Source organism: Ictalurus punctatus, chromosome 6 (genome assembly GCF_001660625.3).
Source record: "Ictalurus punctatus breed USDA103 chromosome 6, Coco_2.0, whole genome shotgun sequence".
In the NCBI taxonomy this organism is placed as follows: Eukaryota; Metazoa; Chordata; class Actinopteri; order Siluriformes; family Ictaluridae; genus Ictalurus; species Ictalurus punctatus.
Genome location: NC_030421.2, coordinates 31,720,481 through 31,737,200, shown reverse-complemented (window position 1 = coordinate 31,737,200; position 16,720 = coordinate 31,720,481). Strand labels below are relative to the sequence as shown.

The 16,720-nt window shown below is 40.0% G+C and overlaps 1 protein-coding gene across 1 annotated transcript in view; it reads left to right on the top strand.

The window, feature by feature from the left end:
- The window catches only part of LOC108266140 (coiled-coil domain-containing protein 148), a 97,578-nt gene that overhangs the window by 12,288 nt on the left and 68,570 nt on the right, over positions 1-16,720 (top strand). Inside the window, exon 4 of the mRNA XM_017469173.3 lies at positions 13,113-13,216. Within this exon, the coding sequence (XP_017324662.3) occupies positions 13,113-13,216 (104 nt within the window). The remainder of the gene's footprint in view (positions 1-13,112; positions 13,217-16,720) is intronic.

The following is a 16,720-nucleotide window of genomic DNA, read 5'->3' as shown; positions in this document are numbered from 1 at the left end:
CACATGCTGGCGTTTGGTGATTTTTGGTTGAGGGATGCAATAGGGACATTGTTTGAATGAAAAATGCCAGCAACATTGCTGAGCCTGAGAGAGATATCAGCAGTGTCATTATCATGTCAGTGTCACTGCTGTGCCGAGAATGAACCGTTACCCAAAGAATATCTTGTCAGTGATGGTCATATGGTGGTCCTTTTCCAGTTATGTGCTGGATATGCACATTTCTACAAAATGACTTATCATTCTGAACAGAATGCAATCGAAGCATCGAGAAGTCAAGGCCTAAGAGTCGATTGGCTGTCTGTCTGACCTGGGATTTCAACTCATAGTGTATCTTTTGATCAGTTGCTCTGAACAATAAAGATACAGCGCGACTGGAGCAGAGGTTTGCTCAAAGACACGACAGTGGCAGCTTGGTGGTGCTGACTTTTCTGACTTTCTGACTTTCTGATCCGTAGCCCAGAGCCTTAACCATTGGCCACCAAGAACGTAATGAGCAAACGAAAGGAGATAATGACGTGGAAAAACTCCCAATGAACTTTAGGAAGAAACCTTGGCAGGAAATGATACTCAAAATCTATGTAATTACTTGGTAAATTATATAAATAAACCTGTACTCTCTCCCTGAATTACTAATACACTCAACCCTTAGGCACAAGCCTTGTATTTAGGAAGCACTGACACAGGGGTTACATTTACTGCAGAGATTTATATGGGGAAAGGATATACCCTAATATACCCAACAGAGTTACCCACTCACTTAATGCTTAAACATGATTTGTAAATGTTTGTATAGACAGTATATATAAATGAATTACGTCCTATGAATGAATTATTATTATTATTATTATTATTATTATTTTTTAAAGAAGCGGACACATACACGATACATTGTTTTGTAAATATAACATTGGTGCTATGAATATAACATATTGACTTTAAAAATGTATTGTTATCATCCAGTAATAGAAAAATTTCAAATAATAAAAGAATATAAAAGAATATAAAATTTCATTCATATTTAAAAGTGTGAAAATTTGCAAAACAAGTTAGTTCCTGTTATCGATTATGTTATACCAGATGTTGTTTTTTTTCCTTACCAGCAACTTATTTTTTTCACCCACTTGAAGTTAATAAGACAAATAAACTCATCCTGTTCTTGAGGATCTACATAATGCAATGCCCGCTGTCCTGAAGACTTTCCTGTGGTAGAAAGCCTATAGGTGCAGCTTCGCCTATGACCGTCCCAAACTGCCGACATCGAAGACTCCTTCGCTAAATGCTAAACAGCAGAAAGCTTCTCCATATCAATGAGTGATTACACATTGTTGAATGATACATTTTTAATGCGTTTATTAGTTTGTGTTTATGTATTGTATTATGAATTAGCTGTTACTGTAGAAACGATAATGTTTCTGGTGGCTCACTGGTTAAAGGCTCTGGGTGACTGATCAGCCGATCAGGACTTCAAGCCCCAGCAATGCAAAACTACCACTGTTGGGCCCTTGAGGAAAGCCCTTAAGTCGTTCCGTATAAGGGCGTTTGCCAAATGCCATAAATGTAAATGTTTCGAACAAGCACATTGATATAAACTTGTGATTTATCTTTCAGCCGGCACTACTATCAGAGATTCCGCTAGAGGGAATCAGATTCAAGAATCTGATTAAACATTTCTGTGATTTTATCATATTATATAATATTACAAGAGGGAGGAGTGAAAGTGTGGACATATCCATGGTTCCTTGGCATTTAAGGCCGATGAGTCTATAGCAAAGAAGGTTAGCAAAATTAGCACGGATAACTCAGGAGCGATATTCATATTTTATGTGAATCATGAAAAAGAAACAGATTTCACAGGTTCACACACTGCGAATACACAGAGTGTGTGATCATTTGTCACTGTTTATCATTACCATGTATTTATCTTACTCACCTTGTTTGTATATACTGTACACATTTATGAATTACATATTGCTTCCTGAACCTATTACAAGGCCTGCTCGTAGATTCTTGACAGTTTGATAATCACCTGAATTAAAGGGGAAGACAATTGAATGTTGCTGAGCGAATTATAGTACTGCTGAGGTACATTTATCTGATTTAAAGGCAACCTCCACCACGAAACACACCCAATATGTTTATTTAGAAATTTTTGTGATGTGCTTGGTGATTGAATGGTTGCTGCTGTAGTTTCATTATTCCTGCGAGAAGTTAGGAGTTGTCTGCCACGATGACATCAGAGGGGCACGTTGTTGTTGCTGACACGGTTACAGTGACATTTAATAGATGAAAAAATGTCAGTGGTCTCAAACATTAAGGATAACGGTCAGGTTTTTGCTGTTAGTTCAAAAAACAAAAAAGCAAGATCTTTTCTCACTCACCGTTTTCCAGCAATGTCATATTAACCAGAAATTGTGGAGACAGCAAACGTTAGACTCAAATTTCCAGAAAGCAATGCGGCTAAACGCAGTTGCAGCAGAGACTTGGCTTGCTTATTTAGCGATCTATGCGATGACGAGCGTGATGGCATTTACAGTGGTATTAGCATGAATTTTGAAGCTTTGGAAGCTGATCTGTTTGAACAGAATGATAAGGAGGTGAGAGAGAATTAACCAGACTAAAGGACTAAAGTTCTGCTGAAACAAGTTTAATTGAAGATCCACATCCATCCATCCATCCATCCATCCACTTTCTGTACCACTTGTCCTACACAGGGTTGTGGTGGAGACTGGAACCTATCCCAGGGACTCTGAGCACACCCTGGACGGAGTGTGATCATCACAGAGCACAATCGCACACACATTCACACACTACAGACAATTTGGAAATGCCAATCAACCTACAACGCATGTCTTTGGACTGGGGAAGAAAACCGGAGCACCTGGAGGAAACCAGATCAAAATGCAAGTCTTTCAGGATGGATGTTTCCCGATAGGTCCGTAGCGCTGTTCACAGTCTGTTGGTTTTGTCCTGAATGATCCTTTCAGATGATGGGATTAATGCACTGGAGCGTTTCCTCAGCCTGTACAGATGTAGCACTTCTGTAGGATGTTGTGATGGACTCCGTGATGGCTGTGTTAAACAGGACCAGTTTTCCCTGTGGGACGATATTGCATGGACACAGTAAAGATGTAGGCACATTGGACAAACTGACTGATGTTGCTCAAGGGAAAATGAGATATGAAAAAGAGAGACTAGTGTGTTGTGCATTGGGAGTTTGCTTCATTATTCTTGCATCCACAGTGTACAGTAAGCCCGCTGACATTCCATTTAGTCACATTAGTGTTATAACGCATTTGAGCGTAGGAGCTGAACATCCATAACTTATATAAATTGAAGCATAGGACATTTGTCAGCCATTGCTGGAGGCTTGCCTCATCATCTCTGTCCTCATTTTCACCCAGACTGCTCCCACATGCTGTAATTGGAAGATCTCTGGACAACACAATTATCTGACTCTGTCACCTCTGTCACATTTGGTTTTACTATCCCTCCGAGGACCTGGAATAATTATTAATGCAGCTTCACCTAAAGCTAAACCTGACCTTAACCTCAGTAACAAAAGGTAAACACCTTGGCTAATTTAGGTTTGCAAAATAAAAGTTGATTTATTTTCCTCTCATGAGGACCAACCAAATATGACCAAAACATCAAAACTGTCAGATATTCCTATCCTTGTTGGGATATTTGGTCCAGACAAAGATATAACTCATGCCCACACACACAAACAAAAAAAGCCAAACAAACCTCTATTCAGTAGTGTTCAGTGTGCAGATTCATCCCACGATTAATGATTGATTCCTTGTTTGTGTTTGCTTTTCTTGACTTTTTGGAATTGTGTGTGTGTGTGTGTGTGTGTGTGTGTGTGTGTGTGTGTGTGTGTGTGTGTGTGTGTGCGCATGCATTATGGTAAGTTTAGCTGTTTCTAACACCTTATTTTTTAAAGAAATAAACAAAGCTTTAAAGTTTACTCTTTAAAAAAAAGTTTTTACTCCTATAGCCTATGTGCGTCTTTGTAAAATGTTACAATAACAAGGAGTGGTTTTTTTTTTTTTGTGTGTGTGTGTGTGTGTGTGTGTGTGTGTGTGTGTGTGTGTGTGTGTGTGAATACGTCCAGTGTGATAAATCATATCTTCCTTCCTCTGTGATTGTTCCACTCACCCCGCTGATAGAGTGCGAGGTCATGAACTCTTGCACAGTCAGATCCTTTACTGGATCAGAGGGCAGCCGCGGGCTATGATGACATCATCAAGCTTCCCCTCTTGTGTGTGTGTGTTTGTGTGTGTTGTGTGTGTGTCCTAGCCCACAGGGTGATGTAATGCGACTAGTGCAGTAGTGCAGTAGTTAGAGGGAAGTTTCATGCTTGCGTCCCACCTGCTGGCTAACCTCTTGCTTATAGCCTGGCTATACCTTGTGGTGAACAGGGAAGCAGCCTTGTGCGTAAGTCTCCTCCTGCCAGTACATAGCCTCTCCTTTAATAAGACTCCTGCCAGGCCCCCCTGTGGCCACACACAGTAACTGGGTGCATTGTGGCTCCAGGCTAACTTTGGTGGAGAATCTTGGAGCTGCAGTTGTCCCCAGAGGTTGTCTATGACCAGCCACTGCCCTGCTGCCTTGTGGGTAAGTCTATTAAGACAAAGGCTAGGAGAGCACAAACTGAGAGAAAAGCAATGTGTTGGCAGCACACATTAGGTGGTCCTTCGACAGACCGGTGCTCCGGCAGCCTCCTGCAGCCACGATGGGGGACTGGTTATCCTGGGATCCCCCTTGCCACCAGGATGTATCTCATCATGGAGAAGATGATGGGGGGACTTTGCACTCCCTGTAGCACTGTAAAAAAAATCCTCTTTGCGTAAGTCACCACCTTTGACCACAGTGTACAATATCTGGCCTTACATCTGGTTGAAGTTTGGCAACGATGCGGCATCTGGCAATGGGAAAAGAGGAGAATGGCCTGGAAGCTCCTAGTTTAGAACCCTGCATATCAGCGGAGCAGTGTAAAGGTCGCTAGCAGCTTTTCTCAGACCTCCGTGTGACTGAGCAACCCTATTTAGGGACCGCACTGCTCACCCCAATAGGGGAAGGGCCTAAAAAAGGTGGCCTAAAAATTGTCCACTCTACAATCTCCTGGGTAGTTTACCATGTCTACTGGGAATTCCATCTTGTGATCAAAATACGAAAATGATCCATTTCAAACTGGCAACATGGTAGGGTCAGGACCCTCCTGGATAGTGATGGCAATAGACATCACAGAAGGACTGTGCTGATTGCTGAAGAACTGAGACCTTCAGCAAGACTTAGTGGCAACAGGCACTGAGGTTTCTGTGAGCATAGTATGGCGCATACTAAACTCAGTTTTCATGCCAGAACTCCAAGACATATGATATCCTAGGAGAAAACGTCATGCCGTCTGTAAGGAAGCTGAAGCTTGAGTGTCATTGGATCGTCCAACAGGACAATGATCCCAAGCATACCTCAAATTCCACCAAGGCTTCATTGCAGAAGAAATCCTGCAAGACTCTACAGGGCCATCAGAGTCACCTGACTTGAACCCCATAGAAAATCTCTGGTGGGATTTGAAGAAGGCAGTTGCAGCACGCAAACCCAAGAATATTACTGAACTGGAGGCCGTTGCTCATGAGGAATGGACTAAGATTCACGAACGCTGATAGAAGATATGCATCTCATTTGCAGCAGGTCATAACAGCAAAAGGGTGCTCTACTAAGTACTAAAGATGCTTGCCACGAAGGGGTTGAATAATTTTGAAACTCGAGAAATCATTATAAGTTGTATTTCAGTTGAATTTGGGGAAACCACATGAAGCATTTGTTGCATTTGTTGAACTATTGAAATTGCCTTTGTTTGATTTGGTCATTGCAAACAGCTGAAAGCCTGTAAATTTTGACAATAAACCTGATTTGCAATGGAGGTCAAATGATTTTGATGCAACTGCATGGCCATAGGAGCTGCTCAATTACACCTCTAAAACCAGAGCAATGTGGACATGATTTTCACAGTAAGACAGCTACAAGAAAAGGACATTTTCATGGCATTTGTTGATCTCTCCAAAGCTTTTGACACTGTGAATCGAGAGCTAATCTGAGACATCCTGATAAAATGTGCCCAGGAAAATCTGTGAACATCCTCTCACAGATCCATGATGGGATGGTGGCCTGTGTGACCATAGTGGGACAGGAATCGGTGGCTTTCAATGTATGCACTGGAGTAAGACAAGGGTGTGTGTTGGCACCAGTGCTCTTCAACATCTTCCTCCTGTGTGTCACGAAGCTTCTTCATGACAAGCTGGAAAGCAGTAGTGGAATCACTGTAGACTTCAGGCTAGATGGAAAGCTTTTTAATATCTGAAGGCTCCAGGCAACCACCAAGGCCTCAGCAGTGCATGTCCTTGAGTTGCAAGGACCTACAATCATATGCTAATTATTGCGTGCTTGTGGCTCACACCCCAGAGGAACTGCAATCCATTCTTCTCATGGCATAAAGGCCTAGAGCAGACTAGGCTTGTCAGTCAACACTATCAAGACTGAAGTGATTTACCAATGGAGGTCCGGTCCCCCCACACACTATGCCTGTCTTCACCATAGAACATCAGCCGGGCAGCAACATGTCAGAGGGCTGCAACATTGACCACGAAATCCACAACTGGATAAAACAAGCCTCTGCAGCTTTCGCCAAACTCAGATGAAAGGTCTTTCAAAACAAGCACCTCCAGCTGCACACCGAAGTTTCCATCTATAAAGCCGTCTGTATCACCACTCTCACTGTATCTCCTATACAGCTGTGAAGCCTGGGTCACATATAGCATCCACCAAAGGATCGTGGAATACTTCCATATAAGATACCTACAGCAAATCTTTGGGATTACATGGTGTGATCGTGTACCACATTCTGAAGTGCATGCAAGGACAAACTGCAAGAGCATGGAGGCCATGATCACTGAATACCAGCTGCGCTGGATTGGGCATGTTATTAGGTTGCCTCCAGATCGCCTGCAAAGGCAAGGCCTGTATGGACAACTTCATCTGGGCCACCGGTCTGCAGGGGGTTAGAAGAAACGGTACAAAGACCCAGCAAGTCCACTAACCCAGACTTCACATGTCCAACATGCAATAAAATTTGTAGATCATGGATTGGACTCTATAGCCATCAAAGAACACACTCTTAATGAGGAGGAATTTCATCATCGGACACGATGGACTACCATAAGTAAAGTAAAGTAAAAAGTCTGTGTGTGTGTGTGTGTGTGTGTGTGTGTGTGTGTGTGTGTGTGTGTGTTTTCCCTCTCGTTATTTTACGTTTGACCTTGTGGAAACAGTTGGCTGGTCCTGATGAGGAAAATTCGTTATATTTATAGCAGGATTCCTCAGATGGCATCAGTGAAAATAACCTCTCAGCATAGTTTAGCGCAGGGGTCAGGAACCTGTGGAGCCGGCAGTTATGATGGGAATTCTGCCTCTTTTCAGTGAGTCATATCATTTGGCTCAGCTCACCAATAAGAGTTGACTACTTTTGGCTCCCAAACTGCTCACTGACATTTGTTTTTTCCTTAACAAATTTTGCTATCTTTTAACCATTATATTTGGATTAACATTTGGATTAACATGAACAACAGGATTAGCAAATCATTTTCCTAATATTCTTCCGCTCTACCTTGTAATGATCAAAATAACATTGCGTTGCATTATGTCTTTGGTAAATCTATTTAAATAATCATTAAATCAGCAAGGCACTACAGAATGCATTAACACAGTAAGCATGCATTGGTGTTATTGTGTTGCTGGGTCTGTGCTTCATTAATAAGATTCATTTCCATTTATCCTGATAACTCTGCGCCTCTCCTGTGCCATTTACCTCTCCTAATATACAATGCACAACATACTGTACTGTACATATTGAACAAGTAGCAGTGCAGAGGTTCCTCCAGCATGCTGCTTCATCCACACAGCCGAGAAGAACAGACACACGTCTCAACGTTCACACCAACAAACAGTTCAGATGTTGAAAAGAGATCTCCGACAAGGCATTTTGACTAAATTACTGTACAACAGTAATGGCAATGCCGACATCTCATGTATTTGACTCAGCTTTCTGTGTTTGACTAACAGAACCGAACCAGAGTCAATAGCTGGAAGCTATACAAATTATAATAAAATAGCTCTGGGTGTTTCTTAAAGACAAACAGCGAAGCCTTCAATAATCTGTTTATATTGTTGAAATAAAGAAAAAGTCTAATTCTATGCATTGTTGGTAGTTAGTAACAATAACCACTAGATGGCACCTCACTGAAAAAGCTGCAGTTCTTAAAAATGTAAATGAGCTACACACATTACAACACACAGTGATCATTTTACTGTGTAAAGCGAGAGTAATGAGCAGCAGAGAATTGCCTTTTATTCAGTCGATACAGGATTTTGTGGAGTTTTTTTTTTTGTCTGTGATTGTTTCGGCCAAAAATGCTTGCTTTTGCTGCGTCTTTTTTCAACATTTTTCAACAGTTTTTTTTGTGCTTTCTCCCCCCAGAAAACTACTCGAATTGGTGAAATTGCAATTGCACTAAATTGTTTTGCACGGCCTTTCACAGTGATGTTGGTTGGTAAACAAGACATTTTAGTTGTACTCGTGTTCGATGCACGTGAATCGAAGAGGGCTTTGGCTGAATGTGCGTTGTGATGATATCACGTGCTATGTCTTGACCCAAATCTGTGGAAATTCTGCGGTAATTTAGAAAAATCGTACGCTCCTCAGAATATTGCCCAGTTTGCTTGATTTTGCGCTAATTTCTGCGATCGCAAAATCCTGGAGGGATCGATTATTAGATCAATCCAATTAATATTCTGGCAACTTCTGGAGTTCGTTTATTCAAACTACACAATATATACACTTTTTTTTTTTTTTTCAAGGACACACCCATATTCTTCAACAGATGCAAATTTCTCACTTAATTTGAGCTGGAATTATTTTCTTGGTTAGCACGTTTGCCTCGGACCTCCAGGGCTGGGGGTTCGATTCCTGCCTCTGCCCTGTGTGCTCGGAGTTTTCAAGTTCTCCCTTGTGCTTCAGGGGTTTCCTCAGAGTTCTCCGCTTTCCTCCCCCAATCCAAGGTAAATAAAATGCACGTAATACTAGAATTTGTTTTGGCTCATACAACGTTCTGAGACCAAATCCAGCTGTGCATTACAAGTATCTGTGCTATATTATTTTAAACATCTTGAAACATAGTCACTGGGAAATTATAGGTGCTATATAACTCCACATGCAGCGATAGACATTTTCATTTTGGAACATTACAAAGTACTTGTTCATGGAAATGAGTTTACAGCATCTCAGGTCTCAGCTGGTGTTAAAAAAAATTATTAGAGTCGTCATAGGCTGAGCCCGAAACGATTCCGAGTATAATTTAACCTGAGTTTATGACAAGATTGAGACCATTGATTTGCAGTCTCAAGACAAGACTGGTCTCAAGTACCACAATGCTAATAATTAGTACAGAGTGATTTATTTGCATGCAGACAACAAAGATGTTATTTGAAATAAATGAATCCATTCATTCATGAGGTAAATCAGATGTGTAGGAGCAGAGGGAAGAAGTGAACTGTGCAGAACTGGGAGTGGGAAACACTGGTGTAGTGGGGGTTGACAGAATGTCAGACTAAATAAATGTCAGACTAAATAACTACAGAAACAACAGAACTACAGAAGCACACAGATTCTTACAAAGCACACAGCACATTTATGAAAAGCAATGACGGTATATATTCAGTGTTTCATATCCAGTCTTTTACCAGCAGTGCAGCACTTTTATTCTTTAGGCCTATTGTCTTTATAGTGTATGTGTGTCTATAGTATGTGTTAATATACACACCAGTACAGTAACCTGTCGTGACTTGAAGGCAAAAGTCCTAGACGTGAAATATGACATGGTATTCTAGAGTGGTGCTTGATAGTTTGTGAACCCTTTAGAAATTTCTACATTTCTGCATAAATTTGACCTAAACCATCATCAGATTTTCCACACAAGTCCTAAAAGTGGATAAAGAGAACACAAATTTTGTTGTGTTATTTGAAGTGTTTTTGGATTCATTTTGAATGTATATCTTTTATTTACTTTAACATTCATTAATAGTTCGTGTATATTAATATTTATATTATTCATTTGAAAAAAGTACAGTACATTTTCATGGTACACTCAGTACTGTTTATTTCTGTAATAAAGTTCAGCATTAGTTTAACTTCAGTATCAGTATCATTCAGTATCAATTTTTTTTAAAACTGTCATTTGATTAATCGGTTATCGGCAGGTACCGCCCGAATTAGTTATTGGTGTCATTAAAATCCACTATTGGTCGACCTTGAAGAGTGACTTTGAGAAGAAAGAGAGAAAGAGGGAAGTGACACTGAGAAAGTAAAATACAAGAGTGAGAAATTAACAGAAAAGAAAAGAAAGGAAGAGCGATACATAAAGACATTTTTTTATAACCTGGAACTGAAATGGACTTCATTGGGATTATATAGTTTTGCAAATGTATTTACAAATGACAACCATAAAATTTGCACAAGTATTCACCCCCCTATTGCTCTGAAACCCTTAAATAAGTCATGTTGCCACCAGAAGTTACAGATTTAGTTAAATGCAGTCAAGCTGTGTGCAATTTAAAAAAAGTGTCACATGATCTCAATTAAAATGTACCTGTTTTTGGAAGGCTCAAGAGTTTGTTAGAGAACATACCTAAACGAAGAGCTGTCACGATCTCGCTGGCAGACGGCTCTGCGGCAGCGATGTGCACGGAGAGCCGGAGGGCGCGCAGTATTAAATATTTTAAATGTGTAATGGTGGCACGCGGTAGTGTTTCCATGCCCTGCTATAGTTTCATGTTTCACGCCTCGGTTCTAGTTAAATGATAAACAGGCTTAACCACGTTTAAGTACGTTATGTACGTGTTAGCCACTTTCATGCTAAGTGGCCTTGCTCTCGTGTCCTGTTTTGGTTTCATGCCTTGAATCTCGCTTCATGCTACGGACCGCGTATCTCTGCTCATGTTTATTGACTTTGTGTTTGGAATAAAAACTTTCATCTGCATTTGCTTCCGCTTCCACGTCCGTTTCGTAACAAGAGCATCATGAAGATCAAGGAGATGTCAAAACAGTTCTGGAAAAATTCTGCAAAAATACCAGTCAGTGTTTAGTTGTTAAAAAAAAAATCACAAAAAACCAAAAGGTCAGATAAGAAGGGAATTATATAAAGATTCATGATATATAAACCCAATGAAGTCTGTTTTAGTTCCAAGTTGTGACACTACAAAATGTGGATGAGTTCAAGGTTGATAAATAATTATTCAAGGCACTGTATATTATTTATCTATAATGCAAAAGAAAGAAAGTATTTGGACACAATTACATGTTTACATAAAGACAAATTGGTTACCAAATAAAAAGAAAAACAGTTCATTTGAATAAAGTGGTGAAGGGATGTACCTTGCCTAGCGTACTGAATGTGAGAGGACCGTAAGAGGAGGTTTTCATTTCCTATATTAAAGCCTCCATAAAGTAGGCTACTAATAGAGCGCACACACACTGCACACAACATCAATAAGTGACTACGCTAGACCTTGAGTTGTTGTTCACGGTGTGCTCTGTGCAAGTCCTGTCAAGGCTTAGATCTGATTACCTTTAGCTTCCAAACAATAAAATGACTATTGACAAGGCAGCCTATTAATAAGTGGCTGAGTAGTAACACAAATTGGCCCAGCGGCTCATAATTTAACCACAACAATGGTAATATGAAACCAAAATGAAAACACACTCAGTCATTTTAGCTGTACTCCTTCCATGCCTTCCTTCCACTCTGCTAAAACCTCCTGGCTTCGGGTTCTCAGTGGACAAAAATTACAAGTCATCATGTTACATCCATTACCATCTCTCTCTGCTCACATCCACAAGAAGAGGACACATTTATTAATCTTCAGCAGTTTGTTTATGGCATTTTACCTTCCCACTCTTTCTTTCCCCCTTATGTGTCTGTTCTTTTAATGCAAAACCTAGCTACATTACCGTAATGTAAATTAACATTCACATTCAAGTAGAAACTAGATTTGCCTTGCCCAAGGGGCTGAAAGTGGAAAAGAGAGAGAGAGAGAGAGAGTAAATATAGAATAAAATAAATAGCACGCATGAGAGGTATAAAGTAAAGAAAAGGAAAGATAAAATACTGAGAAATATAGTCTTGTCTTGTTAGTATAGTGAATAGCTTCTCTTCCTGTCACGCAGATGACCTGGATTCAGCTCCCTGACTGGGAGACTTTTCAGTGTTGGCTCGGTGGTTAGGGCCTTACAAGGTGGCATGATGGCACAACAGGTAGTGTTCCAGCTCCGCAAGTGATAATGAGAACCTTGAACAGGTGTGAGATAAGAAAAAAAAAAGACACGGAGAAAGAAAAAGTGAAAGTGAATAAGAAAAAAATTAACCCCAAAGCATACAAAAGGGGGAAATGCAGAAAGAAAGAAAGAAAGAAAGAAAGGGACAATGAGAGAGATCATGAGGAATAATAAGGAATGGAAGGGCAACAGAATGAGAGAGAAAAAAGATAAGAAGAAAAAAGCAAGTAAATCTGAAACAGAGAGCAGAAGAAAGTAAATAAAATAAAAGCGTAAAGACGATTAAAGTTAACGTTCATTCATACATCATGTTCATTCCCATACCGGGAACACACTCCACCGCACTGTTGTGAGTTATTCATTGTGTAGCTGTGTGTTAATTGTGCTGGAAATTACAGATCAGGATCTGTACAATTAAATAAAACATTTAAAAAAGGAAACAGTTCATGAAACACAAATTCACATTTCTCAGCTTGTTAGGACGTTTGGGGACAAAGCAGAGGGTCAGTCATGATTTATTATCCCTGGAACAGAGAGGGTTAAGGACTTTGCTCAAGGGCCCAGTAGTAGCAGCTTGGCAGTGCTGAAGCTTGAGTCCTGACCTTCTGATCAGTAACCCTCAAACCCCTTTTCACCACTGAGCCACTACTGCCAAGTGTATTTGAAGTGTATTGAGACGATACTAGAGTTACGCTGTATCTGATGTCTGTATGCTCTGTATCAGATACAGAAGAGTCTGCGTGTGGTTCAAGAGAGGAGAGAGAGTGGCCTGCTACGTCAGCACAGACATGCGTGGACTGCCGAGAACCACAAACTGAGCCGAAGCAGGTAACACACCTAACCATACACTCGTCCCTTTAGCCTTACATCATTGCACTGCACTTATAGTGTCCAGACGTCTGAATCTGAGTCCATCAGTCCAAAAGAACAAATAAAAACACTTTTTATTACATTTCTCCAACGAGATAATGGAAAATACATACACTGGGGTCCAAAAATCTGAGCTCACACTGAAAATCTGGGAATTTCATTGGTCGATCCACCTGAGAGAGACACATCCCGTTATCACGCACATTCATTCAGTCTGGACTAGGGCTGTGACGGTGGTAATTTTTTTTTTTTGACCACCATGGGGGTTCATTGAGTCGTTTCACTCACTTCCATCACTGAATCAACTCAATAAGGCCATGTTGTGTCGTGTTGTTGCAATGACAGTCGCACGTTTCTCTGACGAATACTTTATTTCTTTTACAAGTACAGTATACAACAAGCCTATAAAACTTTTAAAGAAATACCATTCGGATGGTAACCTGACTAATATGTCTAAATATTAAATAAAATAAACAATGCGGTTGGGTGACATTCCTGGAGATGGATCCTGAGATTTGTAGGCTAGTGTTTGCACGTTTAACACTTTTTTTTTTTTACACAAAGCTGACATACGGCTTCATCCAAATTTATTGGTCCACCTCTCTTGTCTCGGCTTGGTTTAAAAGACACACCTATCTGCTGGAGATGTCAGTTGGAGGATGGTGACATGAACCAAGCTTTTTGGTACTGCATTAAAATCCAGTAATTTTGGATGAGAGTTGAGCATTTCATTTGTGATGTCTTGGACACTCAAATTACATTATGTCTATAGACAGCTGGGTAGACCTGGGGTAGGTGGTAGGAAATGGGGAAAGCTCCTCTCTTTTCTGGAGGGCTCAGGTTGAGGACCATGTGAAGACAGGCATGTTTGTGCTTGTCATTTGTTGTGTTTTGTTTGTGTAGGTGTTCTTAATTATTTTTGTGTCTGTATGGTATTTTTGTGAATTTGACTTTGACCACAGTGCTGCTCATTGGAGGTGGGTTTAGGGGGTGGGAGTTGGGGATATAACAGGGTTCATTGGGTTGAAACGGATTCTGTGTTTTGTTCATTTTTGTTACCTGTTCAAATCAGGAAAAAGTTTCAATAGGAAATCTGGGATTTTTTTTTTTTAAACAGAAGGTTTAAAAAAAAAATAATTTTGAAATATTTAAAACAAAGAAAGTAAACGTTCAATATCTTGAATATGTACTATTCAAGATTCGGCACTATTTCAAGTTCCTTATTAAAATGCAAGCATACAGTATTATAACTCTATGTGATATTAACCATTTTAACTGCTTTGTACAGAAGGTCAGATTTCCTCATGTCTAATCTCCTCTACTGAAGCATGTGTTCAGTCAGACAACATGCTGGTGGGTTTGATCTAAAATGGATCATAAGGTTTTGCACAATCTGGTGGAGTCCACGCCAGCCCGAGTGCAACTGTCGTTAAAGGGGACGTACGCAATACCAAGAAACTCTGAAATTCACCGAAATATTTCAAAGATTCTACTTTTCACTCGAGTCGTTGTCAGCGATATAATTTGTAATGAAAAATGTATTCAATTTGAAAAGAATGCAAAATAGAAGCATTTTCACTAGAGGTCTCAGACTTTTGGATCCCACTGTATGTTGATGAATTATTTACTGGAAGCAGTAGTGATGATAAAGCACAGGTGTGTTTACTAATTGATGGACTATCAGAATAAATTTGAATAAATCATATTGCATTAAAAACAGTGATGAGAGAACAAGATCTTCAAAGTGAACTGCAAAAATGATATACTTTTATCCTTTATTTATTTTATTTTTCAGATAAATGTAAAAAAAAAGAAGAAAAAAAAGACTTACTTAAGTAATTTCAAATGCAGTAATGTATTTCTGAATAATATAACCCGAGTAAAATCTTCTTTTATTTAGTGTTTTTGTTTGTTTTATCTTCCTAGGATTTATGATAGGTGACATAAAACCTGAATAAATCTCAACAGTTTATTCACAAATCAATTTTGTCCAAAATTTGTTGATTTTTGATATTTTAATTTTGTGTTTATTCATTCATCTTCAGTAACTAATTCATTCTGATCAGGGTGTCTAACCTCTGGAGCACATGGTGTGAGGTGGGAATACACCCTTGATGGGATGCCAGTCTATCGCAATGGACACACACACACACACACACACACACACACATTCACAACTAGAGGCAATTTGGTATAATCAGCTCACCTACCAACATGTGTTTGGGCGGTGGGAGGAAACTGGAAAACCTGAAGGAAACCCACACACAGAAAACATGTTAAACTCTGCACAGATAGTAATCAGAGCTCAGGACTGACTCAGATACCATACAACTGTGAGATAGCAGCACTACCTGTTTGCCAATGTTGTGATTGAGATGTTGGTATTGTTCTGAGACGTTAGTATCGGACTGATACATTGGTATTGGTCTGGTATTCCACGGCAAAGTTTCCGGCCAACTGCATCTCAAAAACCATCCAAAAAACTTGAAACTAGCCCAACACATTAGGCATTATAAACGTGAGACACACTTTCTTCTTTTTCTTAGCCTTTGCGTGGGAAACAAGTTCACCATGATGCACACGCATACAGTAAACCCTCTTTCCCTCTCCCAATCTTTGCAATATATCTTACAATAGAAATAGTTGATCACTGTACATCACAGCTGCACTGCCTGCACTTTCACTTTGCCTTTATTAGTGGAAATGTTTCAAATTTGATCCCCATTATTTGCTATAAAGCTAGATGAAGATCTTGTTGGCTGCAGAGTATTTGTGTATTGGTGTAAATTTGTCAATCCTGTGTAGTGTCTGCTCCTCCTCCTCCACTGAACGTGTTCATATGGTGAGCATGGGGCAGTGTGATTCCTACCCCAATGGGCTTCTATTAGTGCTTGTTGCAGTTTTGACCACTAGGTGCAAATACTTTATGGAGTTAAATGGACCAGTGAGCACGAAGGAACGGCAAGCGAAAAAATATATCTGTGAAACTGCAAAAATAATTAGTATTTCAACATCATTTTAAATGCATGCGGTTGTAAACGAGGACTTTATGAAGAATAATTGGTTGAAATGCTGATATGCTGTATATGGTGAGGCTATGCTCCATCTTCCCCTGTGGACAATCCAGCACTGTTTCTCATCTGTATAATGTCAGAGATACAGTTGGGCTGTGTTTGTACTCTGGGAGCCAAGTTTGGATGCATTCACCATCATGACTTCAACTGTGATCTATAGTCTGGATGAAAAAGTCATTCGCTGTGTGGCTTGTAACATTTGTGAGATAAACATATCAGCTGTGAATGAAGGGAGTTGTAGTTTTCACATGGCTATAAACTACAAGAGGATAGTGACATGATAAAATATCCTGTAAAAGGCCCGAGGCTGTCAGATAGTTTGCGAGCCAGTCAGATACTTTATTCTCCTTCGGCGCTGCAGCTACCTGGCCACTCAGGCAAAACGGGC